This window comes from Balaenoptera ricei, chromosome 11, assembly GCF_028023285.1.
Source record: "Balaenoptera ricei isolate mBalRic1 chromosome 11, mBalRic1.hap2, whole genome shotgun sequence".
Lineage (NCBI taxonomy): Eukaryota > Metazoa > Chordata > Mammalia > Artiodactyla > Balaenopteridae > Balaenoptera > Balaenoptera ricei.
In genome coordinates, this window is record NC_082649.1 from 65,759,912 (window position 1) to 65,786,712 (window position 26,801).

The 26,801-nt window shown below is 51.9% G+C and overlaps 3 protein-coding genes across 9 annotated transcripts in view; 1 reads left to right on the forward strand and 2 right to left on the reverse strand.

The window, feature by feature from the left end:
• The first annotated feature begins 2,641 nt into the window (after positions 1 to 2,641).
• Positions 2,642 to 11,288, forward strand: TMIE (transmembrane inner ear). 2 transcript variants are annotated; one of them, XM_059939451.1, is made up of 4 exons: positions 2,642 to 2,914; positions 6,132 to 6,249; positions 9,536 to 9,685; positions 9,990 to 11,288. In XM_059939451.1, exons 1-4 carry the CDS (start codon positions 2,816 to 2,818, stop codon positions 10,091 to 10,093), a joined length of 471 nt encoding a protein of 156 aa, XP_059795434.1. In that variant the 5' UTR covers positions 2,642 to 2,815; the 3' UTR covers positions 10,094 to 11,288. The 2 variants fall into 2 exon arrangements, with proteins under 2 accessions (XP_059795434.1, XP_059795433.1); XM_059939450.1 differs by lacking the exon at positions 2,642 to 2,914 and having other exon boundaries at positions 6,030 to 6,249.
• Positions 11,289 to 12,491: 1,203 nt separating this feature from the next.
• PRSS50 (serine protease 50) lies at positions 12,492 to 18,008 on the reverse strand. Its single transcript, XM_059939449.1, is given in 7 exon segments — positions 12,492 to 12,862; positions 13,370 to 13,392; positions 13,395 to 13,535; positions 14,775 to 15,058; positions 16,043 to 16,205; positions 17,544 to 17,735; positions 17,806 to 18,008. Coding segments are annotated over 7 exon segments (1,149 nt in total). The 5' UTR covers positions 17,927 to 18,008; the 3' UTR covers positions 12,492 to 12,637.
• Positions 18,009 to 18,011: 3 nt separating this feature from the next.
• The window catches only part of LOC132374940 (serine protease 45-like), a 102,901-nt gene continuing 94,111 nt past the window's right edge, over positions 18,012 to 26,801 (reverse strand). For all 6 annotated transcript variants that reach the window (XM_059939447.1, XM_059939446.1, XM_059939445.1 and 3 more), the window contains 2 exons: positions 19,792 to 19,952; positions 18,012 to 18,391 (listed from right to left, as the gene is read on the reverse strand). In XM_059939447.1, coding sequence (XP_059795430.1) covers positions 18,139 to 18,391; positions 19,792 to 19,952 — 414 coding nt within the window. In that variant the 3' untranslated portion in view covers positions 18,012 to 18,138. The remainder of the gene's footprint in view (positions 18,392 to 19,791; positions 19,953 to 26,801) is intronic.

A 26,801-nucleotide genomic window follows, 5' to 3' on the forward strand; every position in this document is an offset into this window, starting at 1 on the left:
AGTGGGAAGCAACCGCATAGCACAGGGAGATCAGCTCTGTGCTTTGTGACCACCTAGAGGGGTGGGATAGGGAGGGTGGGAGGGAGGGAGATGCAAGAGGGAAGAGATATGGGAACATATGTATATGTATAACTGATTCACTTTGTTATAAAGCAGAAACTAACACACCATTGTAAAGCAATTATACTCCAATAAAGATGTTAAAAAAAAAAAAAAGGTGGAAAAGGCTTTAGCTTTCAGGATGTCCCTCTCACTATGGTGTTTAACACTAGAAAACTGGAAACACGCAAATATTCGAGAATAAGGAATTGATTGAACAAAGTATAGTTGGGTCCTATACAATGTAATTTCACACTGCCTTTAACAACAGTGACAGCAATAATCATAACGACTTGCATTTACTGAAGGCTTGTAATGTGCAGGTGCCATGATACTGTAGTTATACTCATTTTACAGATGAGGGATTGAAGCTTGGAGAGGTTCAGTAGCCCACTGAGAGCTCACTGCTGTCAATATGACCATGACCCATAAGTCTTCATTTTCAGCTTTAATAACTTCAGAAGTTATAAAGTATAAAACTACAAATTTACAAGAAACATAATTTGAAAGTTTCATTCCTTATATTTTCTTTATGCTAATTTCATCGTGAATTTTGGATAACTTTAATTCTTTTCTGTCAAGTTTTGCCATCTTCAAAGGGCAAAAAAGGAAATTTAAATAATTAAACTTCCAAATGGTGTCTCTTGTAAGTGTGTAGCTTTATACTTCTGAGGTTATTAAAGCTTAAAACTGCACTAAGCCTTTTGGGCCATCTTGTTATTTTAAGTCAGTTTGACTCCAAAGCCTGCATGACAGTATTGACACTGTGTTTGGGGGATGTGGGGATCTAGGATGGGTTTCTAGGAAAAAGCTCTGGGAAAAAGGTATATGATAAATGGCATACGGTGAGATTTCAGCTGTGTTCAACAGCCTGCCGAGAGGTAAAGCCCACTTGGAGCAGAGGCCATATCAGGGGACACTGGGGACACACATGATTGTATTCCCTTTCAGATTTCTTCACTGGGCTTTCCCTACCTTTTGGATGGAAAGAAGCAATGACACCCTCCCCTCCTGGGCTGAGCTGTCCCATCAAGGAGAGCCAGCTTGTACTCATCACTCCCATAATCGTTAGACCATATAATCCTCCCATCAGCCCTGTGATGAGAGTCTTGCCCTCTCCATTCCATAGATGAGGACATCAAAGCAGAGAGGAGTAATGGTTTACTCAAGGCCACTGTCAGGCTCACTAACCTCAGCCCAGTCCAGCCAAGGCTTCTCTGACCCCATTGTCCCAAGGGTGACCTCCCTGGCTGGTCAGTGTGGCTTTCATAACAGATGGCCTGAAGAAATGGTGGGCAGAGAGCTGCAGCAAGTGATTTGGGCTTCAGTGAAATTCTTGTTTGCCTGACGAGGGCAAGCCTGGGGAGGGTGGGGTGGCCCAGCCCAGCCCACCCAGTCCCCAGACTTTGCCACCCACTGTCAAGGGTCTTCTCGATGGGCCAGCTGTCCTTTGCCAGTGGTTTTCTCATTTTCCTGCCTGCCCTGTCATCTAGCCCTGACGCCTGTAGGTATCCGCAGCTGGCCCTCTCCTCTCTGCTGCAGCCTGCCTTGGTCCTTGCCCATCTATGGCACCGCCAGGCAGGAGCCGCAAAAGACTCTGGATCTACAGGGTCCCCAGTTCTGAGGGCAGGCCCAAGGCCCAAAGCACCCCAGCCTGCACAGGTCTCCACTGGTGCCCTTGGTGATGAGGAATGCAGGGGTCCAACACCTGGGCTGCTTCTCAGATTAATAATAATGGAAGGAAGGAAGGAAAGGAGAGAGGGGGGAGGATGGATCAGAGGAGTCTCCCTATCGCAGCCCTCCCCACTCCTCTTCCTAAGCCCTCCCCAGGTCTCCACAGCTCCTCCGAGCCTCCCTCCCTCAATCCCTGGGTTGTCAAGGCTCACTCTGAGGTCAGGACCAGAGTGCAGTGTGGGCCAGGTTCAGTGTGAGGTCAGGGTCATGGCTCAGACTGGAGTGAGAGTCAGAGCTCAGGCTGGGGAAGAGGCTGAGGATCAATCAGAAGCAGAACATGGTCCTCCAGCCCTTCCAGGGGGAGCCCACCCTGTCCTGTGGGGTCACAGATGCTGGCTCCTTCAGGAACCTTCCATCACACCCGCAGCTGGCTCCTCTGACCAAGGCATCCCCTGTTCCCCCTCTCCCTCCCCCCTGCTCTGGTGTCCAGAGTGACCAGAGCTGCCTCTGGGCAGGAAGCCAGCCCAGAAAGCCCAGGACATCCCCGAGCACCTGTCACCATGGCAACCTGCCTGCCATGCCATTCCCAACCCCCCCAATCTGGGTCCAGTACAGTTTTTCAAATTCAGAACGTCAGAATGGGAAGGGCCTCCTAGATCAGCAGATTCCAGCCCCTCCCTTTTGTCCCAAATGAATAAACTGAGGCCGAAGTGGGGAAGGGAAGGTGGGACCTGTTGTTCAAGGACCTGACCCCAGCCTGTCCTCCCTCCCACCCACTCCCGGCCCTATGTCGGTCAGGGTAGGGGAGTGCGGAGTCTGATCTCCGGAGAGGGGCGGGCCCTCCACCCAGAGTGGTGTGGGAGCGGGCAGCACAGGAACCAGACACCGACAATGAATAAATGATGCCCACTCGCAGCCTGCCTTCGTCCAGATCGCCACCGCCGAGCGCCGGCTGGCCAGGGGGCAGTCACCGAGCCAAGGCGGCCCGGCCGGCATCCCTCGGCTCCCCTGACCTGCTGCCGAGCTGTGCGGAGCGCCGAAGATGGCGGGGCAGCGGCTAGGCGCGGGGCCGCTCTGGGCGCTGGGCGGCGGCGCCGCCCTGGGGGTTTGCCTCGCGGGGGTCGCCGGGCAGCTGGTGGAGGTGAGGCGGGGCGGCGCGGAGGGGCTCGGGGTGGCTGTCACCCTCCAGGCAGAGGGTTGGGGGGCGCCTTTCTGCAGGAGCTGGTTTTTCCCTTCCTCTTGCCCTAGAGGTCCTGACTTAATGGGGAGACACAGCTCTATCCCAAGTGCTTCCAGGCTGTGGAGGAGACCCAGCCCCCAATCTTAGTGTCCTTGGTCGGATGGGAGGGCACAGCCTCTGATTTCAGGAACATTATTCTGATGGGGGAGACTCACTCTGACCTTAGGGATTCCCGGTCTGATTGGAGATACAGCCGGGCATCAGCGAGTGTCTGATGGGGGACGCTCAGCCCCTATATTCTAATCTTTGGTCTAGTGAGGTCGAAGGTGGTGGGTGGGAGGCAGGAGGGTGAGGACACCCTTCCTAGAGCAGCCATGTGTTGAGTTAGACTCCATGCTGCACACTAGGCCCTGGAGGGGAGGGGCAAGCAGGGCAGGGCCCAAGGACTCAGGGTCTTACTTGGTCCTGGTGATAACTGGGAGCTAGCAAACGTTTCTGAGCGGGCAAGAGCCATGAGTCCTGGTTTGGAAGGAGAATAAATCAGAAGAGGGCACATAGTTGGGAGAACGGTTAGTTGCTGCTCAGATAGCCCAGGAAGAGGTGAAGAGGACGGCTGGGGGGTTGGCCAGGAGCCTGGCTGGGGCCAGGGAGGGAAGAGTGGGGGCCATCTGCAGCCTCCTTGGCTGGCCCCTCTGTACCCCATTCCTGCTGAGCCAGGAAGGGGAGTCAAAGAGGCTGACCAGACCCAAAATTCTGGAGCATGAGGCCGGAGGGAGAAGGCCCAAGAGGCAGGACAAGGGAGGAGTAGGGTCGGAGCCTTGTAGGCAGTGGCAGAGTGCAGACAGCAGGGAAACAGAAGTGTAAGAGACAGCCAAGCGCCCAGGAGAGCCCTCAAGGGGCAGGTGCTGGGGGACAAGATGGGGGAGGGAGGACAGGGCCTTATCCTTGGGGTCTGAGGGGACACAGCCCTGAACTGGTGGGTCTGAGGTACATGGAGACAGAGCCCTGCATCCCCTGTTCCTGCTGCTGACCAGGGGGTGTGATCAGAAGGCTGGGCTGGAGTCAGATGTCAGCTCTAGTGTCCCTGTAAGGGGAGCCAGGCTGGCTTGAGCCCCATGGAGTGTACTTGGTCCCCTCACCAGCTGCCCTGAGGCCTCAGGCACAGAAACTGAGCTGGTCTGGGTGTAGGAGAAGCCTAAGCGTGGGGGTCAACTCACTTCTGAGCCAAGGATTCTTCCCTCAGCCCCCAGGAAAGCATCTTCTCCCAGCCCATCAAGGGAAACTGCATTTCAAGTCCATCTGCCTGCCATCTGCCTACAGCCTGAAGGAGGGCCTGGCTGAGTCCAGGCGATCCAGGGAAGCACCAGAAAGATGAGCAGGGCTGGGGTCCATGGCACCACCCCCCCACCCACAGGCATCACCCTCCATCAGCCTGTGAGGTTCTGATGGAGGCCAGGCCTCCAAGCTTGAGTTCAGACCCCTAGCAGTGCCCACAAGGAGATGCCCGACTGTTACCTGTTTCCCTCTACCCAAGACCCCTATCAGGGTGTCTTGAACAAAGCTGAAACAAGAATGTGTAAGAAGTGAGCTCTTGGCTGCCCAGGCTCTGAATCTGAGATCTTTACCGTGGCCCTCAGAATCTTCCAGTTATACAACCCAACTGGGCCAACACACTGAGCCTTAGTTTCAGGGAACCCTGCCACTGCCCAGACCTTGGCCCTGACTCTACAGATGGGTGCCAAATCACATGCATGTGTATCCAACCGCACGTGCCCTATACCCACAGTGCCCAGCCCTAACCCCATATGTGTGCTCCAACCCCACACACATGTGCCAGACCCCACATACATGTGTCTGAGCCCGCAAATGGGTCCAGGCCCCTGGGATGATGCTGAGGAAGGATATCTTGTCAGTTTTACCACTCAGGTTGTGTAGAGAGCTTCCCAGAGACCGCTGGAACCATCCCACTCAAGTTAACAGATGGAGAAACCGAGGCCTAGAGAAAAGAAGTCTCCTACCCCAGTTTGCCTTGGTTAAGAGAAAAGAGCCGGGAATCATGTACCACTCCTGGGCACACAGATCCTCTGGGTTACCTGGGACAGGTTGCTGATCCTCTCCAAGTGTCCCCAATACATGCTGAAGGGTGGTGTCCATTAGATGAAGAAGTACCTGGCTTTTGGTAGGTGCCCCATCCATGCTTATGGACCAGAGGAAAGACTGGACAGATGGTTGAGCTGTAGGTTGCTTTTCCTTCCCAGAGAGCTGGAAGAGACTCCTCATGTCTGTCCTTATTTGGTTAATCAGGGGACAAGGCACTGCACAGATGCCCCAGGATCCCCTCTCCCTCCAAGTACTAACCCCCGTCCACACACCTCAGCCAAACTTGGTGACAGAGATAGGTTCATATCCCTCTCAGCCCCACAGGTCAGGGATAGGTCTTGCTCCCACCCACCAGAGCAGGGCCATGTCCCCTCAGACCCCCAGGACAGGGTGGTGTCCTACTGGGAAAGTGGGAAGTGGTGCGCTGTGCTCTGCTCACGATTGCTCCAGCCATGCTTACAGCTTTTGGCCTCCAGGTGTCGCTACTGCATTTCAGACAAATTATCTAGACCCATTTTGTGAGGATTCTGGCCTAGCCTTCTGGTCAGAGGCGGTGACTCAGGTAGGACAGGTGACTGCTGAGGCCACCTGGTGGGAGTCCTGGTCAAATAACAGAGTCACGGGGCCCTGACTCCAGTTCCACACCCCACCCCACACTGGAGGTACATGTGAGCAAAGTCCCACAGGACAGGACTCGCCTTGTCTCTGGCCTTGGTCCTGAGACCCCATCTGCCTGTGTGGAGGAGCCCAGGGCTGGAGCAGGAGGAGAGAAGGGTCCTTGAATCTGATTGGGACAAGCCATCCACCTTTGCCCCTTGGGCTTTGGTTTCCTCAAGCATCAACCACCCTTGCACTCCAAGTTCCCAGATCCATGGTTCTGGGGCTCTACCCTCTTCTCGTTCTAAATCTGGAACTTCCCAAGGTCTGAGGCATTGTTTATGAATGTCTAAGACACTTGATTCTAGGAGATTCTGAAATGTTTGGACTGAGTGAGTGCTTGCTGAGACCTGGGCCTCTCTCGGCCCCGTCCCAGCCCCTGGCCTCTGCCTGGCTCATTCCACTCTCTCCTGACCCACAGCCCAGCACGGCCCCACCCAAGCCCAAGCCGCCCCCGCTGACCAAGGAGACGGTGGTGTTCTGGGATATGCGCCTGTGGCACGTGGTGGGCATCTTCTCGCTCTTCGTGTTGTCCATCAGTGAGTAGCTGCTCCCCCCATCACCGCCCCCTGCCACTGCCACAACACAGCGGGAGCACGGCACCGCCTCACCACCCCCCCTACCCCCCCCCGCTCCACCCCCAGGGGCTCAGAGCAGCAATTCCGGGCAGTGCAGGCAGGCCAGGCGCCCACAGGAGGCCCGTTGTGGTTTCTGGCACCTTCTGATCCACACAAAGTCCCTGTGGAGGGCTGACAGGCCGGTGGTGACCTGAAGTATTCTGCCCGACCGGGGATGCAGCCACATGGCAATTATGGTAATTACAGGGGACTCCACTGAACCAGGACGAAGACGTGTCATTTTTCCCTATCGTTGGCCTCCTCATGCTTTTTCTGCAGTTTGGCCAGCTTAAAACACCCACACCCAGGGGCCCCAGCATAGGCCACCCTTGGCTGCAGCTCAGCCCAAAGGCTCCCCAGACGCCCAGCAAATGTGGCTCCCAGGCTGCAAACCCTGCATTGTCAAATACCATTTCCCTGGAATGACTCACACCCACCTCAGTCAAAAGCAGAAGACCCCTTCCTCTCTTGGACCTGGGAGTTGCTTGATGCGAAGTCGCAGCAGAAGCCGGTTTGGCATGCTCCCTTCAGTTGTCCTTCCAGAGTTGGGGTCTGGAGTTGGGGAAAAGGGGGCCGAGAAACGCCGACTGGATGGCAGAGGCCGCCAGGGTACAAAGCAGAGTCTGACAGAGGTTCCTACAGGTCAAAGGGAGGAGTGGGGCACAGGCAGTAAAGAGAAGGAAAGCACACTCTTCCAGCAAAGGGTTCATGGAGGAGGGGTCCTCCAAGCTGTAGATCGGTAGGATGGATGAGTGGTTTTGTGTTAGGCAGCTGGAAAGGCGTTACAGGCAGAGGTACAGTGTGGGCAGAGGTGCAAGGAAATGGCCTTCACACAGGTCTCAGATAACCCCTATAAGACGTTTACTGAGTGCACCCGGGTCAGGGGCTAAAGGAGCATTTAAGTTCTAGCTGGAGTTATCCTGGGGGCAGGGTTGATCACAAGGGCCCATCCAGATGCGGGGGCTCCAGGGGAGACAAGGACCTCTAATTTGCATGTGCTTCTCTTGGCACCAGAAGTGCCCTTCCACCCCCACCCCCCATGTCTTCCCGGCTGGAGTGGGAGCAAGATCTGAGCAAGAGGCTGCATTTTGTTCCTAGCCAAGGCCAATGATCAGTCAGGCTTCTGAGTGGAGGCCCCACAGAAAAACAGGTGTGGCTGCAGCCCCAGCTCAGGTGTCCAGAGAGGGGAATAACCCCCAGTACCAAGAGGCAGGGTTGGGGGAGGTATCTGCCCTGCAGGGGCCACAGGAGCAATCCAGGGTACAGGTCCAAGGAGCAGCTCTGGGGCACCGCAAGAAGCAGGGATGAGGGCACCATGGGGCCTCAAGACACACAATGGTTTCTCCAGGGCTCTGCTTGGCCCTAGATGGTAGAAGTACCTGGGGCCACATAGGGAAGTTGCAGTTTCAGGCCCAAAAAGGCACTTGGACCTCAACCACACAGACTGACTTCTACTCCTAAACCCATTTCCTAGAGAAAGGTAAGGGATAGTCCCAAAGGCCTCTGAGCAACAGGTTAGCATTTGTTACCCTCTATGCAGGGCTCTAGGGAGTAGGGAAATCCATCTCCTGGGGAGGAAACATTTTTCCCACTTCCCTGTCTGCTTGGGCCTAGGTGGTACAGCTGTTTGTGGAGCGTCACCCCCAGAACCTTGTGGAGAGAGCTGGAGTTGGATAGGGTACCTCTTCGGGGTCCCCTCCAGCCTGGGGACCCCTATCCCAAGCCCCTGCCTGGGCCTGGAACTCGATCCAAGGAACTTTGTTCCTCTCCTCTTTGAAGAGACGCAAACAGGCCAGGCTGGGTGGGGCAGGCCTGGAGTGAGGAGCGGTGCTTGAGTCCTGCTCTGACTGCCAAAAGCTGTGGCTGAGCTCCCTTTAAAGCCCAGGCCTCCAGCCTTTGCAGAGAGCATGGGCATGGTCCTGAGGAGGCACCTGGTGGGGTAGCTGGAAGAGGTGGTCCAAGCCAGTAGGGTGGAGGTCCAACATTGGACCTCTGGCATACAGGGGTCTGGAGAGGACCAGAACCCAGTTCTTTGGGTAAGAAAGGCAGACCTACTGCTGGGACCCTTGCACAACTAACCCCCCACCATGTGTTCCTGGATGCTGTTGACACCCCATCCATTTATTCAGGAGTCCAGTCCTGTCCTCAGCCACAAAGGCTTTGAAACCATCTCATTCATTTGTTTTCTTTCATTCTGTGAGTCTGGGGGAGATTCAGTGGGACCACAACATTGGCTGAAGGGGTTGCACAAGATGACCCCAAGGGGTGCTCCAGCCCAGGCCACATGGGTCTGATCTATCTTCCCCAAAATAGGCCTGACTTGTCCTGCCTGGCCCTCCTGCCCCTAGGAGTCTGTCAGGAAGTTATGTCTGGTCATCTGATTTATAATAGGAAGCAGCTCCATCCCCTCCCCTGAGGCTGGGGCCAAGGTGGTCAGACTGTAGGGGCCTTAGAAAAATAAACTCAGTCCAGCCGGGTCCTGGCAGCCCTGCCCTGCCCATCCCTAGACAGGCCAGCTCCATGCCTTGGCCCAGCTTGCGTGGGCACAGCTGCCCTGAGCCAGAAAACCACTCCTGGAATAACTCTGTCTGAGGTGAAGGCCCCGGGGCAAGGTCTGTGCCCTCTTTCAGGCTCTCACAGCCAGGAGCAGCCCTGGCTTGTCCTCAGGGAGGTTGAGGAGGATGCAGCCATGTCCCCCAGGGTCTGAGGTGCTCTCAGGAGCCTGGGGAGGAAAAACTAGGATGCACAGGAGCCCAGAGGCCTGGGTTAGAAGCACAGGACACCCTCCAGGAGGCTGCAGCTTGAGTCATGGTCTAGCCCACTGCCTGCCCTCCAGGACCTCTCAGTCTAGTCAGAAAGACCCCCCAGAACCAGGATTGGTAACACAATATACGGGGCCAGGGCAAAATGAAATTGTGAGCCCCTCTGTTCAAAAATTATTAAGAATTTCAAGAAAGTGACAGCAGAATAACAAATCAAGCACAAGGCCCTCCTGAAAGTGGGCCTACTATGTGAAGCCAGCCCGGCTCAGGAAAGATATTCTGAAAATCCCAGAGCCCACAGGGGTTTTGTCAAAACGTGGAGCCTCCTGAGAGGGTCTCTTGGGTAGGACACACATACGTAGATGGAGACAGGCCTGAAACTTGGGAACCACTCCTGGGGTGTCTGAGCTCTGGCCCTTGCCAAGCCTGCTCTGTCTTCCCCGTAGTTATCACTCTTTGCTGTGTCTTCAACTGCCGCGTGCCACGGACCCGGAAGGAGATTGAAGCCCGGTACCTACAGCGAAAGGCAGCCAAGATGTACACGGACAAACTAGAGACTGTGCCACCCCTCAATGAGCTCACAGAAATCCCTGGAGGTGAGCAGGCCTGGCCCCCAGCCCCGCCACCCTCTGACTCTGCCAAGCTGGCCAGTTCCTCGATCCTGCCACCCAGAGTTGCCCTATTGCTCCCCTCCACCTGGTTCAGGGAGGGGACCCAGCCCTGTTTCTGGAGACCAGAGCAAAGAAATGGGTCAGAGTGAGGCAGGGAGAACAAGGAGCTATTCTGCAGGTAGGAGAGGTTTGGAAGGAAGAAGGCATGAAGGGCTGGACTGGGAGGCTCTAGTGCAGGCCCTAGGACCCTGTCTCACTCCTGTTGCACCCTTTTTCCTCTGCTCCACAGAGGATAAGAAGAAGAAGAAGAAGAAGGACAGTGTGGATACAGTGGCCATCAAAGTAGAGGAGGATGAGAAGAATGAGGCCAAGAAGAAGAAAGAAGAGAAATGAGGAGAGCTTCCTGGAGGTGGAGGCTGGGGCTAGCCGGCCCTGGGGCTCATAGTCCTGGCCAGAGTCCAGACATCTTAGACTCCAGGCTCATACATGGACCAGAGAGGTTGCAGAACACCCTCTCCCTGCTCAGAGGGGGTTGCTGAGGCCCCGGACCCTGTCCTAGAGCCTACTGGGGCAAGGATATGACTGCACCAGGTGTGCTGCCTCCCAGCCTGGACTCCACTCCTTTCACCCCATCCACGTGGCCGCTCAGCAGAGGTGGTCTTGGATCACTGTCCCTCTGTAGATCCAAAGTGGCCTCTACCCACCCAGACATGCCTCTGTCCCCTCTTCTGCCAGGAACAGCAGTGGCTAAAGGGGTAATGGGATGTGGGTTGCCTTCTGGAAGGGGATGGCTGACCTGGATGGGCTAGATGTGAGGCCCCATCGGGCTGGCCATGAGGAGGGAGAGGGTCACTGGGGGAAGCAGGGGCAGCAGAAGGTTCTCGGACTTAGCTGGATAGCAGCTCTGGTGGTGAGGGGGCTGCCCCAAGCCTGGCAGGGGTTCTGGCCCAGGGCAGTGAGCAGAGGGAGACCAGAAGCAGAACCCCCAGCATAGCAGATACCGAGCTCTAAGCAATGGATACACTTGTCTTACACGCTGTGATGCAGCTGAGGCTGCTGGAGGGCCTAGCATGAGGCCCATGGGCTCAGGGCTAGGGGCTGCAGGGGTGCAGAAGGCTGAGGCCAGTGGGCCAGAGAGAGAAGGGCCCCATCTTGGGAATCCAGGGAAAATTTGAGAAGCCAAGGGGGACTTTGGGTTTTTCTGCTGGGTTTTTCTGCTGGCCCTTTCTAGGCTCAGCTGTGGTAGCAGGTGTCAGGGCCCCAGGAGATCACCGCAGGGGGCAGTTAGGGATTGAGGCAGCAACCAGCCTTCCACCTGCTGAATGTAACAGCACAGAGCTTCCTCTTCCACTCTTAACTACGGTGCCTAAAAGAAGCACTGCTAGCCAGAAGGTGAAGGCTCAAACTTGACCTGGGGACTGAATCCTTGGGGAGGGGAGATGCAGAGAGGGGTTTCTAGATGGCAGCGAACATCAACTGAGGTACTCAGACCTTGGCCTGGAGACTAAGGAGACACTGGAGATTTCCGAGGCAGGGGGAGCTGCTGGCAAAGCTCACGCTGCCTCTGCAGCCTGCAGAGATTTGTAAATAAAGCTGAGTGCCTTCTCATACCCAAGTGACCTGAGATGACCCCTCAGGATGCCCCATCCCTGGAGCATTTACGTGGAGGGTGGTGCAGTGATCAGTGATAGGTGGTGTAGGCCAGGCTGACGTTCCCTCTCCTGACTTTTCTCCCAGCCTGAATGCGGATGAGCTGGAGGGAGAGGTGGTGGCCAAGAGGCAGCGGGTCAGCTGCAGCCAGTGGGGCTTAGCCCTGAGGCAGGGCATCAGGACCAGGGAGGAAGCTACCTGCTCTCCACTTGCCTCTGCTCCACACCCTGGGTTTCAATAAGTGGGTGCTTGGGACACAGAGGAGTCAAACCTGGATTCTGATCTGGACCTGGACCATTATTACACGAGAAGAGGGAACCAGGCTGACATGGGGGAAGGAGCATGGGGTCTTAGAGCCATGAGGGGGCAGAGAGATTACAGAAGGCCCTGCTGTGGAAGCTGAGTACTCACTGCGCCACCAAGTGGGAACCCTGACTCTGCCCTTGGGCTCCAGCCTATGGGCTTCTCGTACATATGGCTGTGGCAAAGATCATTCTGCTCATACAAGCCAGAGCCCTCCTGTTGGCTGGGCAGCAGAAGCCCGGAGGAGCAGGGACCACTATAAGTCAGAGAAGCAGCTGGTAATGCCTGGGGTAAGTCCAGGCCCGGGCTACATCTGCCCTGCCAGCTGCCTCCCTGACCTCTGGCCTGGGCCTCCACTAGCCCTTTATGGACAGGCTGGTGGGAATGGTGGGGATAATATCTGATCCCAGTGGGCATCTGCCCCAGTCTCCAGACAGCGGACAGGGCTGGAAGGTCAAAGTCCACTACAGTGCTTCAGGGCAATAACAGGATATGTTCTAGCCACTGGCCAGAAGATGGGCCAAAGTCAAGGAGAACACACTTACCTCCCCGGCCCAGACAGAGCTGCACCCTTATGCCCAGCCTCACATTGTGTCCTGGCAGCCCCAGCTTCAGCCTGACCCTCCATCATCTGACCCCAATATCTAGGCCCTCCATCAGCGGACCCCAATATCATCCCTACACACTCCCTCCACCTTCTGTGGGAGCCACCCTGAACCTTTGGATGGAGGCGGATCCTGGGGCTCTGTACTTTTCAGTATAAACTGCCCGGAGTCACCCATCCCACCCCTGTCTGGTTCTCTCATCTCCCACTGGAGCAGGCCAAGGAAGGAGGAAGCATGGGGAAGAGAAACATTTAATTGAGCACCTAGTCTCTGCCCTGCCATGTGGGGCTGTGAGAGCTGCACCCATAGCATTCTAGGCACAGAGGGTGAGGAGGGGCCTGGGCAAGGGAGGGTGCACCCAGAGACAACGGCACGAGTATCAGAGGACAGCAAGGAGGTTGAGGGGCAGCAGGAGTGCCAGGAGCAGGGCCCTGGATGGGGCTGGCAGAGTCTGCCCGTTGAGGCGTTCCCACTGCTGGTAGGAGGAGATGTGTAGGTAGATGGGCAGGGCCTTGCTCTTCTTGCAGCCTGGGCCCCAGCTCACCATTCCCACCAGGTACCATATGCTCTCCACAGGACAGGCCAAGGGCTCACCACTTATCTCCTGTGGGGAGGGGTGGGGGAAACAAAAAAGGAGGCCAGATGTGGTCCAAGGGAGACTTAATCCAGCTCAGGAAGAAGCAGGGTGCCCTCACATCAGACCTTCCCTGCAGCCCCCGAGTGTCACATAGCTGAGGGGTGCCCTTGAGGTCCTGACCCAGGAGACCTTCCTCAAAGGGCTCCACCTCCCATCTCTCTCTTGCCAGTTCTCCATCCCCCATCACTTTAACACCCACCCTCCATCTTCCCACTACCTCCCATTCTTCTCCCTCATCTCCAACCTCCATCCCCACTCCCCATCTCTCTCACCCCAACCTTCATCTCTTTCCTCCCAATCTCCATTCTTCATCAAATCTCCCCTCCCCCATCTTCCTATCTTCCCCCTCAGTCACCCCTGCTCATCCCCATCCCCTTCCCCACCTCCCCGCAGGTCCTGCCTTCCCTGTGCCCCCAGCCCCATTCCTGGCCAGGTGCCCTTGGAGGCAAGTGAGCAAGGGGGAGAGATGCTCACATAGCAAAACTGTTCCTGTTGATGTCCTTTGCACAAATCATCTGGGAGTTGATGATCTGAATCAGAGAGGGGATTTTGGAGAACCTGTGGTAGACGCTTTCACACTCCGTGCTGTTCAGGATAGTGACTTCCTTCTCCTGGATGGTCCTGAACTGGGGCCACACACCTGTGGGACAGGGTCCCCCATTCAGGCTTGGCGGTTTCGCTCCTGCCCACTGCCGCCAGCCTTGTGTCCATCCTCCCTTTGTTCTTCGCCACTCCTCCAGCCTCTTCTCCTTGCCACACAGCAGCTCTGGAGATCTCTCCAGGCTTAGGCCACCCACCACTCCAGCTGATGCTTCCCAAGGGCCCCTTGACATAGAGACCTTGGGAGCAGGCTACCCATGATCTGGCCTTGTTGGACCTCGTCTCACATCCTGCAGAATACTATCCATTGAGTCCATTCTGATCTCAGCATCTTGGCTCTTGTGTTCCTTCTATCCCCAAAGCCTACCAGGCCCATCTAAGGTCCAAATCCTGCCTTTTCTTCAAGCTTTCCCCAAAGGCCTCTTCCTTCTCTAAGCTTCCCTAGACTCCCCTCCGTGGGTCCCGGGCACTCTTTACTCCCCTCCCCGCTCTCTCAATTGTATCTCTGTCCCTAGTCTGAGCTCCTAGGGGACAGGTGACTTCCAACCATTCCCAGCCATTCCTCAGATAGGCCATGGCAGGCAAGACAAAAAGCCACCCCACCCCAGGCTGGAGACCCTGTGGGTGCTTTCAGGCAAGCTGACTCTATGAGGCCACAGGGAAGGGCGCCTCTCTTGTGGGAAAGGGATAGGGGTTCCCTGAAGGAAATGGACATTCTTGGGGCTCATAAGGAAATGGTCCCTTGGACGGCCCTGGGACAACACTCCTGCTCTTTGGGCTCCTAAATTGGGATGATGAGGGATTGAGGGTCACTCCTGGGGGAGGGAGCCATGAGTGGACCCTCAGTGACTCCCACCTTCTGGGTGCAGATTGCCCTTAGCCAGCCACATGGGATCTTCTGGGGAGCCTTTTACAGACACAGAACCCTGCTCCTCTCACCTTGGCTGTTCTGCTTCAAGACATGGATGCCCTGGGATTGTGTGCAGACAGCAAGATACTACTCTGTGCCCCCTCTACCTTCAAGGAAGTCCTATTTACAACCCTGGCCTGGGCCTGAGGGTTCAAGGGCAATCTGGGTCCCCTAAGGCCTAAATGGCCATGATACATTCACTGCTGAGACCCTCAAAGGGAAAGAGACCTCAGAGATGAGAGCCCGACGGGGGTGGGGATGGGGTCCCTGGGGGAGGTGTCTCAGAAATATCTGCCCATGGTAGACCCTGGCCTGCACCCAGGTCCTCTCCCACAACACCCACCCTGCTGTGGGGAGGCTCCGACTTACCATCAACCCTGGGGAGTCCCCAGCCTGTCACAGTGCAGAGGGCGTGGTCCTTTAGCATATAGTCCAAGCCAGGCAGGCAGATGGGCCAGACATACTTGTTGTACTTGAGTGGCCGCTCAAGCTTAAGGAGGGCAATGTCATTGGCCCGGCCAACCCAGGACCAGTACCGATGGGACCAATAATGGCTGTTCACGATGACCTGCTGTGCCAGGACGTCGACAGTAGACTTGGATAGCTGGTCAACCCATGGACTCCCCACCCGCACTGAATAGGTAACACCACTCCTAGGGGAACAGCGAGGAGAGTCCTCCATCAGCTCCAAGAACCCCATGCCAGCCTGCACCCCCTACCCTCCACCACACTGTTGCACCCTGAGCAAATCCTGGTAGGCCACCCACCTGCTTCAAGCCCCAGAGCCCACTCCTCGCAACAGATGTGAATGGGGCCCTGCACACACATTGTGTGGTCCAGTCCTCACAACAACCCTTCCTTTTATGGAGAGGGAAAATGGGGCTCAAGTGACTGACTCAGGCTACACAGCTAAGAAGTGTGGAGCTGGGACGTGGACCCAGTTTTCTCTGGTTCCAAACTCTGGACTCTGTCCAGCATCCCATGCTGGGCCCTGGAAGTGACAGAGACCTTGTGCAATCAGCCCTGCCTTGCCCTCCAGCCTCCTTTCTCAGCGTGTCCCTTAGGCTTGGAGCTCGCTTCTCCACTGGTCAGCCCTCATGGCCAGATGTGACCCTCAGGCCGCTCCCTGGCCCCAGAACATGGGCATGCCCACTCTCTCATGCCCACACTGACCAGACTCCCCTGTGAGCATCTATCTTCTTGTCTGTCTTCCCCAGCAACCTGAGAGGAGTGGTGCAGCCCTTTTCTGCCCCCAGTGCCCAGGCCAGGCCTGGCTTCAAAGACTGGCAAGGCTGTTGGTTGAATGAAGGAAGGAATGAGTAAGTGAAACAAAGGGTGTGGAGCAGAAGAATTAGGACATTCTTTCTGCAGATAGGAGGAAGGAGGCCTAGACAGTGGCTGCAAGCCTCCGTTTCCTATCTATGGAATGACTGTACAGGACTGGAGGGGGCCAGGTGAGGGGAGGAAACCCCCAGCTCCCAGGAAGGAATCTGCAGGACTCATCCCCCACCTGCTCAGAGCTAGGGTGAGGTGGGGCTAGGACTACGGTGTCTGCCGCTGATGGGCCAGCTGGCAAGATGACTGGGGCCCTGGTGGCTCCAATGACTTTCCACTCATCCATCTAGGCCCCGACTCACTGGATCATGCAGTGGGCCACGGTCAGCACCCACTCGGAGGCAATGAGGGTGCCTGCACAGATATGTGTGCCATTGGCCTGCACACTGACCATCCATGGCCACCACCGAGCCATGGCCTCCGGATCCCTGAGGGTGGGGTCCCGCTCATAGGAGAAGCCACAGGCTAAGGAGGAAAATGAAAGGAGCTTGATAACGAATGGGCCCTTCCAGCCACATCCCACAGCACCTCTCCCTCCTCCCTCCCCTCAGCCTGATCTCCCACCTCTCTAGCTGGCCTGCACCCATCCAATGATTCTCCTTCTTCACTGGTCATCACATAATGATGTTGTTCACATGAGGACTGGGGTCTCCAGCCTCAGAAGGGCCTCAGCACTCCCCAGGTATCCCTCTCTCTGGTCCCACAGCTTAGGCCCCAGGGCGTTCCCAGCTGACCAGCCTGGTGCGCCACTAGCTCCTTTGTCCTGGTCAAGCAGACCTCAGCTCTGGCCAGGCCCTTCACAAACCCATCTGTGTTTCCATCTGGTTCCCTTACTTCAGCCAAGGAAGACCCCTCCCCCTCCTCTAGGATCCTTCTCCTGTGATTCAGTGAGAGAAAGGCAGGTGACCTAAGAGAAAAATGGGCAGTGTGCATGAAGACATACATCTGAGGACGAAACCCCAATAGCAAACGAACGCAGAAGCTCTTCAGACCCAGTAGTCCTCAGGGAAGTGTGGACTTAAATCACAGTGAGGTTCTACTCACCACCACCTGCCAGGCAAAACTAAATGTCCCTGATACCAAGTGTTGGTGAGGAGCATGGCCCCAGACTGCTCACTCACTGCTGGAGGGAGGGTCAATGGGTGCAACCACTTTGGAAAAGCTTTCATGTAAAAAGTTCTTTAAACTGAAGATGCACATATCCAACACCACAGCAGTCCCGCTCCTACGTGTTCCAAATGGATTAGAGGACTGTGAGATCAATGTAAGTGGGCTGTCACCAGCGGCTGTAAGGGCTAACACAGAAGAGGGAATAGCGGCATGCACAGCAGGGTGCAGCTGGGTACTGTGTGTGACTTTCTGTGACAGTTAAATTCTGTGCACTCAGTTCCAGGATGAGAAGTATTTCTTATGTGGGTCTTACTTCAACATGCTTGGAAGCCACTGCTGAAGAGAATGCCTTGTGGGTGTGCCCCGAGACACACAAGGGAAGGCTCCCTGAAAGCCATGCTGGAGACCCCCAAAGGCCTTGGCTGGGAGCCTGGATCAGGGACTGGGCCGGATGGAGAGGCGCTGTCCCCATAGACCGTTCAGGGAGGCAGGACGTGAGCACACCCCAGGCTCCCCCCACCTTCCTTGCCTCCTACCTCAACAGCATGGGAGGCCTGGCCCACAATAGGTGCTCAATAAGCACTGGTAAAAGGAAGGTCCCCTCTCACTCTCCGTGCCCCTTCTTCCGCTGTCCCTTAAGGTCCTCAAGGATGCTTGGGCACCCTCCTCCCGCGTGGAGGCCACAGTACTCACGGGGAAGGAACTCATCCTCGTCGGCTTTAGAAGCAGAGTACTGCAGGGTCCTGGGCGGCTGGCTAGTGGCGGCCTGCCGGGGGAAGCGACGTCCGCCTGAGGGACAGGTGGCACTGGGGGCACAGGGGGCGCCAAGGTCGGCAGGGGCACCCGTGGACAGTGCCCCCTGCACTTCGCCAGCGCCCAAGCAACCTGTGGAAGGACGCAGAGGATCAGAGGTGGAGGCCAGGCCTGTGGGAGGAGGGGCGGAGGCGGGGCTCACCCGAGGGCTGCAGCAGCAGTAACAGCAGTAGCATCAGCAGGAGCCCGGCGTGGGCAAGGGCGGACGTCCGGGGGCGCGGGGGGCTGTGCCTGCCGGCCGGCGCCCCACACCAGAACTCCATCCCCGAAAAGCAGCGAGTAAGCCGCGGTGCTCCTCTCGCGACACCGCTCCCGGGGCTCGCCCCACGACGGCGCCCCCCATTGGCAGCCAGCGGCAGCTTCTGCGGTGTGGTGGGCGCGGGCGCTCCCGGCCCCGTCCGCGCGGCGCCCCTCAGTGGCCCCCTGCGGTGGTGCTCCTGGTGTCCCGGCCGCCCTGTGTCTGGCTTGCTGGTGCTCAGGACTGCCTGGCTTCTGGCCACGCCTCTGCCCTCCTGGGACCCCGTGTCTCCCAGTCGGCCTGGCCAAGCAGTTTCCTGGAGTCCCTTAACCTCACCTCGGCCGGTTCTTGCACCTCCTCCTCCGGCAGCCCACTTCCACCCCTACCCGGTGAGATGAAGGCCCAACCCCTGGGGCTGGCATCCGGGATTTCCAAGCGGTTCCACCTGCCCTCCAGCCTGGTAATTACGGTGGGGCCTTGCCCCAGGGCACTGAAATTAAGCAGATTGAAATGTTTTCAATAATAATTTTTCAAGAGTGCATAATTTTAAGCATTGTCGCCATTCAGCAAATTTCCTTCCCTTACAGATCCATCTGCTTAGAAAGATGACACAGGTGAGGGTTCCATAAACAGAGAAAGAGGGATAGTAACCATTGGGCCCTTCTGGGAGCAGAAGGCCACTTGGTATGTTGGAATTTGGGGAACACTTTGATGACTCAGTGACACAGATGGATAATACAATTAAAAAGTAGTCTGGGGAAATACTATGAGAAGCTTTCGTTCAAAGCTGTTGGAAAATTCTAGCCTAATAAATGATAAGGTGAAAGTTAAATCAAGCCAGGACAATCTAACATTTGCCAGGTCCTGCTGTCTTGGGAGAGACAATAGGGCTGGCCATTCAGTACTCCAATCTCCAGCAAACCACACCTACTACACTCTGGAGCCCGAGGGCAAGGGTAGCTGGCCACTGTGAACCTGAGGCCTACCAGGTCTGAGGGGCCCCCATGCTACCTTCCACAAGGGTGGCAGAGCTCTGCCCTCTCAGTCTGGCTAGCTTGCGCCTGTCCTTCCTCTTCAGAGTATGATGGAGGTCACTAAGGCAGCTCAGGAGCTCAGGGTGCAGTCACCTCACACAATCACCTAAGCAGGCACTCTGCCTTGCCCCTCCCTGCCCCCCATCATCACCTATCCCTGCCAGGGAGGGAGGAGGAACCAGTCAGGTTCTGTAGACTCCTAGGGTGATATGAGGGCCTGGGAGAGACCCACATGTTCTGGAACCAGGTCCACAAGTGCAGGTCTGGTCATTGTGAGTTTCTTGGGAAGAGGCCAACCCTCACAGTAAGGCCTGAGGGAAAACTGTTGGGTCAGAGACCCAGGAGAGGGTCATGGGGACCTGGGGATTGCTGGAGTGCTGGGATGACTAAGCAGGGAGTGAGATCACAAAGTCCAGCTCCATATTTGGCAGAAGAGGAAACTGTAGCCTAGAAGACGGGAACATGATGAGCACAAGTACAAGGAGGACTATCAGGGAGGCTCCCCTTGAGAGGACAGCCAGGCCTCTTGGGGGTGGCGAGGCTTTGAAGGGTCTGGCTATAATCAAGAAGAAAGATGATGACGTCAGTGACACAAAGTTCAAGAGCATCTTCATTGAACGATTGAAAAAACAGTGGCTCTGGGACCCTCTCCCAGAGTACTCTGCCCTGATGTCCTGTGCTCCTCCAGTCTCCACTTCTCCTGAGGACAGACAGAGGGGAGGAAGAAGTGGCCTCCGGGAGGGACTGCCCTGGAAACATCACTCACAGGAGCCACAGGGAGCCCAAGGAAACCAGCAGAATGTAGCCAGTGAGGAAGACCAGGCTCAGGAAGTCTGGCCTGGCCCTACTGACGAACCTCATGTCACTGATCTGTTTCTTGATCCAGTCGGTGAAGTAGGAGGTGCTGGTGTAGATGCCCGGGAAGTGGTGCCGGCTGCAGCTAAAGCTCCAGCTCAGCACCCCCATCCGAATCCAGGTGTGGTTCACTTGGCAGACAAGGGAACTGCCAGAGTTACCCTGTGGAGGGGAGGAAGGGAGACATAAAGGAGGCAGCAGGAAGGCCTCCCTGCAAGTCCTGGACAAAAAACTTGCACCTTCCCGGGCCATATCCTTAGCACGAGCTGTGTTAGGCCCATGCTGTCCCTGATATCGAGGCATGGCTATGAACCTGCTCTGTGACATGGAAGCATTGCACTGGGGCCCAAGCTCAGGATCACAATGGCCTCTCTCTGCATTCCCCTGCTAACTCTCTGACCATAACTAGCAGTCCCCTCCTCTGCCTTCTCTTTAAATCGTGGTGGGCCTCCAAGGTGTTGCCCTTGACTTTCTTCTTTCCTACAATCCTGCTTACAGAATGAGCCATTTGAAATGCAAACCTGCCCCCTCTCTTTTTGTGCAAAGCAGGTGCATGTATAAGAATAATGTTTACAACAGCATACATCAAAAGGTAGTAGCTGTTATTTCTGCTGATGGTGGGTTTATGATTTTCTTAAAACTTTCTTACATTCCTCTGTATTGTTGAAAAGTTTTATAAATCTGAAAAACAGCTCATGCTCTCCCTCCCTCCCCCACATATATGTATATTTTTAAATGTAGTGTAAACCAAGATTTATAAGACATAATCTAATGAAGAGTGCATAAGACATGTAAGGAAAAAATAATAAAACTATACTTAAGAACACAAAAGAAGACCTACATTAATGTACAGATATACCGTTGTTCTTAGATGAGGCAACTTAAAACAATGTAAAAAAGTCAGTTCTCAACATTTGGCTTCCTACAGTATGGAAGACTAGATCCCCTTTCCCACCTTGCTGAAGATAACTAAACATGTGAGATTTTAAATGCATGGGTGTGCTGGCAAGAAAATAAAGACTCCTCAGAGTGCAAAACCCAAGGGAGGGCTGAAACACAGAGAGCCATCAGCAAAGCCCAGAAGATGACTTTTGCCCCAAGGCCATAGGCCAAACCCAGTGAAACTGAGCTTTGGTTTTCACAGCCTCATTCGTGGGTACAGAAGACAAAAGGCAAAACCCAGGGCCTGCCCAAGGAGGGGAGCCTAAGAGGAAACCTCCTGCAAAAAACTGTACCTCCCAGAAAGGACCACACCTTCCGAGTGAAGATAAACTAGGAACACCTGCCCTCATGTGAACTTGCAACTTGAATTCACACTGTCTGGGTGGTTAAAAAAACTTGAGCCAAGAACGTCGTTTAAAGAGGTCCTGGGTTGGTTTTATGTCCAGGTATCTGGCAGAAGCAAATATAGATTCTGACTGAAGGAACCCACCTTCAAGCCATGCTTCAGCGAACTCCCACAAAAAAACACTCTAAAGAACATGTCCTCACTCTTAAAACATCACCCTGCACACAGGGAAGCTGAGGCACCAAGAGCAAATGCCAGCCAGCAGAAAAAAACAAAAGCAGCATCAGAGCCTTCATGGTTTGAGATTCAGAAATCATCACGTGGAAGCCTCAAAGTTTCTGGTAATGCACTATTTTATAGGCTTGGTGCTGAGGGTGTGGGTGTTGGTTGTGTTATTCTTTACTCTCCATACACATTTTATAAATATTCTTTTATCTGTATTCAATAGAGAGTAAACGAGTCAAAAATTATAACAATGTCAGTTCTCTTTATGTTGACCTCTAAAGTTCAAGCGATTCCAAATAAAATGCCAGCAGGATTTTTTCAGGACCTTGACAATCGGATTCTAGAATTGATATTGAAGGATAATAGTCCATGAATTCTATGACAGGTTTGAGAAAAAAAGAGCAAATTGGAGAGGCTGGGGACTGGAGAAATATCTAAATAGGGTTAGATATATTTCAAAGCTATAATTATAGAAACCACGGTACTAGCATAGAAACAGAAAAATAGACCAATGGGGCAATGGAGAGCCAGCCAGATGCCTGCAGGTGGAGGAAACTTGGCACATGCTCCAGAAAGTGTCATGACTGTGAGAAAGGAGGTCTCTGTTGTAGACTGTGGAGAAACTGATGGAGAAAAATGAAGTTGGACTCTATCATAACAAAACTCCAGAGGAAATAAAACTCTAAATGTGAAAAGTTAGAAAGATAAAGCTAATTAAAAATGTAGGGCCATGACTTTATGACTTGGGATGAAGCACATGTTTTAAAATAAAACCCCACAAACCTGAAGAGGGCAAATGTGTTAGGCTTAATTATATCAAAGTTAAGACCATCTGTTCAATGAAAGACACCAAATCTCATTGAAGATAGATGATGAATTAAGATAGGGCATTTTCTCTGTCTAAAACCAACTAGAGGTCAATTTTAGCATATCTAAGGAAACCCTGAAAATTAACAAGCAGAGAAAAAGAGCTGAGGGAGACTTGAAGGTTTCCATGTCTAGGCTGACCCAGTTGTCAGCTCCCAGTGTCCAGACCCCCATGCTCCAGAGGAGGGAGATGGAGTAGGGCTTGGTGAAGTTAAATCAAATTGACTTTTATTTATTTATTTATTTATTTGGTTGTGTTGGGTCTTTGTTGCTGCACGTGGGCTTTCTCTAGTTGCCGCGAGCAGGGGCCATGCTTCACTGTGGTGCCTGGGCTTCTTATTGAGGTAGCTTCTCTTGTTGCAGAGCACCGGCTCTAGGTGCGCGGGCTTCAGTAGTTGTGGCACGCAGGCTCAGCAGTTTTGGCTCACAGGCTCTAGAGCGCAGGCTCAGTAGTTGTGGCGCACGGGCTTAGTTGCTCCGCGGTATGTGGGATCTTCCTGGAGCAGGGCTTGAACCCGTGTCCCCTGCATTGGCAGGTGGATTCTTAACCACTGTGCCACCAGGGAAGTTCCAATCAAATTGATTTTTAAATTGAGACTTATAATAGACAAGGTATTTAATAACTGAAAGTAACTGAAAATTATGGGCTCTGCCCAAAATGATGTTTGGAGAAGGGAGGAAGATTTGACACAGGGCATATGGGGGCAATGACTGGAAAGAATAAAACTATTTAATGTGGATTCTCGAACAAATTGAGATTCCTCAACAAACAAATACAGGAGGGGACTGTAGCACAATATCATTTACGCAAAGTAAAATATACGTATAGCAACACTATGCATTTTTCAAAGATACAGACGTCTTTAAAGACATGTATTAAACAGATTTCAGTAGGGGCCTTTTGTGGAGACAGAAAATGGAAGATGAAGGGGAAAATCAAGCCAGTGATAGTCAAGCTAGTGATAGAGATATGGTTGACTGGACTCTGGCAATCCAGAGAAAAAGAGAACTCAGAGGGAGAGAGAGAGAAAATAGAAGAGAGAGAGAAAGATCTTGTATGTGGACATTCTCTTACCACAGTGAAATTAAGCCAGAATCCAGTAACAAAATGTGAACCACCCCCATCAAAGAAAAAAAAATTAACTTTCAAAAATGTTAAAATGAAAACAGAATTAAAATCTACAGTTAGAGTGTAGAAAGATAAGAAGGCCATACATTGCAAAGCCCATGGGATGTGGGCCTGAATTTCACACAGAAGAGTCTTAGTCTAAATACTTTAATACCAAACAAGAGAGAATGAAAATAAATTATTTATTATCATCATCAATTATTTATCACTGCATATTCAGCTGAAGACACTTGAAAAGGAATTAATAAAGACAAAAAGCAGATGTCATGCATTAGAAAGCAAAAAAATCATAGACTTGAGGAATCAAATCAATAAACTGTACTTAAAAAACAACAACAAAATAAATATCTTGTAAGTCCTACCAAGAAAAACTCAAAGAGAAGGAAAATTCAAATACTTTGTGGTATAAGTAGAAAAGAGACTAGAATCAGATCCAGGGAAAATACACTTCCTAGTATCTGAAGATTATTTATAACTTTCTCTTTATGGATTTAAAATCTGGATGAAATGAATAATTTCTAAGAAAATCCAATAATCATGGACAAAACAACTTAAAATATTGCTCAAGAACTACCCCTTCAAAGGAAAACAGGCCTATGTGGTTTCGCAAGCAACTTCTATCCAGCATTCAAGGAGCAGATAATTTATGTTATTTCAAATGTTCCAGAACATAGACTGTGCTTTCAAGTGAAGCATAGTCGTGATTCTGTAACTTGACAAAGGGGGTGCCTTCCTCAACACACCTTCAGTGGAGCCCAGCCTCACTGGAGGAAGACAAAACAAAACGCAAAGGCTGCGTGGATGGTATCTCATAGGACTGCTGTTTCAGGGCCAGTACCTTTCCTGGGCCATGCACCAGCACTATCCTGTGCCTGGCCCAGAGCCCAGCACGGGGTGTCTTGTTGGATGAACAAATAAATTAAACGTATTCTAAAAAAAGATATTATAAATCTGAATCCAACAGATGAATGAAACCAAAGTGCACCATGACCAGGGAGGGCTAATCCTGGAAGGCAGGGTAAATGGACATGAAGAATCTGTTCACGGAACCGACTCAGCATCCTGAGTCAGAGTGTAGAGTCATCGTGATAGCTGCAGAAAACACATTTTATGAAGCATAGCATTCATTCCTGAAATAAAATGCCACAGTGAAACAAAGGAATGGCTCTCTCCTCGACAGATGATATGCCATGTTAGCAACATGCTTCATGATGAAGTGTGGGAAGGACTTCCAGGAAGGTCAGCAACAAGAAAAAGCTACAATTCCAGGTTGCTTTTGGGGAGCAGTACCCAAAATAATGAAAAAAGTAAAAATCATGAAAATGAAAGAGGCAAAATCATCACTAATTGTAGCTCATATGGGCATAGACCTGGAAAGCCCAAGAGAGTCAACTAAAAACTCTTGGATATAATAGAAGGGTTCAGTGAGCTGAACTCCCAGATGTTTTCAACAAGATGAGTCTGGGGGATGGAAATGAGGCAAGTGAAAAGGAAGGAAGGCTCTTGTCCTGCTGAGGAGGAAGCAGTAGACATTGATTAACTCTAGGTGTTAAGTCAACTTTAAATACGTGTGTGGAAAATATCTGTAGTAGAATGACATTGAGCTATGACAACTTTTAAACCACTACAGGGGAAAAGTGGAGTGGAAAAAAAAAATCAAACCAATACATAAAGTAAGGGGATAAAAAGAAACATTCTTCTTGGTAAATGGATTAAAGGAAAGCCTCCCACATGTGTTGAAAAATATAGCACTGAGCATTATACTGTTTATAAGAGACATACCTAAAACAAGATAGCACAGTGTCTCCTGGAAGACAGAGCAATTGTTCTGGAATATGATTCTTGACATTGCAATAAACAAGAAAAAGAAGTAAGAGGCATACATATTGAAAAGTAGGAGACAAATTTACCATTGTTTGCAGATGGTATGTCTCAAAATTAAAGAGAATCCATTATATCCACTATATCCAGGAATTTTGCTTATTACAAAGTAAATACACAAAAAATCAATATATAATACAAACAGAAAATACACTGAAAAAAACATTTTCTATTACAATAGAGATGTAATATAAAATATCTAGGAATAAAGTTAAGAAGCAGCATGAAGTAATTATATGGAGAAAGCCATATAAACTCCTGCTCTAGGGACACAAATAAAATAGAGCAAAATAGAGTCTATTTTCCCTAAATCAAACTATCAGTTTCTACCAAAATCACCACATGATTTTCCTTTTAATATTATACTGAGATTGTTCAAAAGAAAATGGGAAAAAAACCCAAACACATGGAGACTAAACAACATGCTACTAAAAAACCAATGGGTCGGGCTTTCCTGGTGGCACAGTGGTTAAGAATCTGCCTGCCAATGCAGGGGATACAGGTTCCAGCCCTGGTTGGGGAAGATCCCACATGCCACGAAGCAACTAAGCCCGTGCGCCACAACTACTGAAGCCCACACGCCTAGAGCCTGTGCTCCGCAACAAGAGAAGCCACTGCAATGAGAACCCCATGCACTGCAGTGAAGAGTAGCCCCCGCTCGCCGCAACTAGAGAAAGCCCGCACACAGCAACAGAGACCCAATGCAGTAAAAAATAAATTAATTAATTTTTAAAAAATGGGTCAACAATGAAATCAAAGAAGAAATCAGAAAATACCTTGAGACAAAGATTGTTCAATTAGAATGACGTGGGAGAAGAGCAAGGTAAATTCTTTAAAAGAAGAATAATGAAGGAGGACTTGCCTTACCACATACAAAAAGGAATTATAAAGCTACAATAATTTAAAAAGAGTGGTGGTGGCATACGAATGAGACTACAAAGGGCAGAAATACACAAAAATAAGATGGGAATGTATGATATAATAAAGAGGGCATTTCTAATTCATTGCCAAAAAAAAGTATTCAATAAAAATTATTGACATAACTGGCTACATTTGGAGAAAAATAAAACTGGTTTCCTCTCTCACCCTTCTAGATGAATCAAAATTAAAATATTTAAAGAAAAGAATTAAGAACATGTATGAGTAAAGAATTTTATAATCTCAGAGTGGGAAAGATATTTCTAAGCACAGCACAGAAACTACAATCATTAAGGGAAATAACGATAAATATGAACATATGAAAATTTTAATAATTAACTCTATGGGAAGAAATCCACACCAAAAAAAGGTAAATCATGGACAAGTAGGGTAAAATATTGTAAAGCATTTCACAAAGGGTTAAAACTTCTGGTTCCTAAAGTTTTTTTTTTAACTTTTTATTTTGAAATAATTTAAGACTTACAGAAAAGATACAAGTATAATATTTTTACCCAGACTCACTAATTTAATGTTTAACCATATTTGTTTTATCTTCTCTCTCTCTCCATAAGTATGTGTGTGTGTATACACCTATACTTATGAACCACTTAAAATTAAGTTGAAAAAGACATGATGTTCCTTTACCAATTACCACAGCATATAATATCTACAGTTTTTACAAATCAATAAAAAGAAAAGTAGT

Bases quoted from the DNA above. Each gene is read 5' to 3' on its own strand.
- TMIE (XM_059939450.1), top strand. From the start codon at position 6,030: ATGTTTGGACTGAGTGAGTGCTTGCTGAGACCTGGGCCTCTCTCGGCC. The intron at 6,250-9,535 runs GTGAGTAGCTGC...TCTTCCCCGTAG, and splicing joins GCTCTTCGTGTTGTCCATCA to TTATCACTCTTTGCTGTGTC. The intron at 9,686-9,989 runs GTGAGCAGGCCT...TCTGCTCCACAG, and splicing joins GCTCACAGAAATCCCTGGAG to AGGATAAGAAGAAGAAGAAG.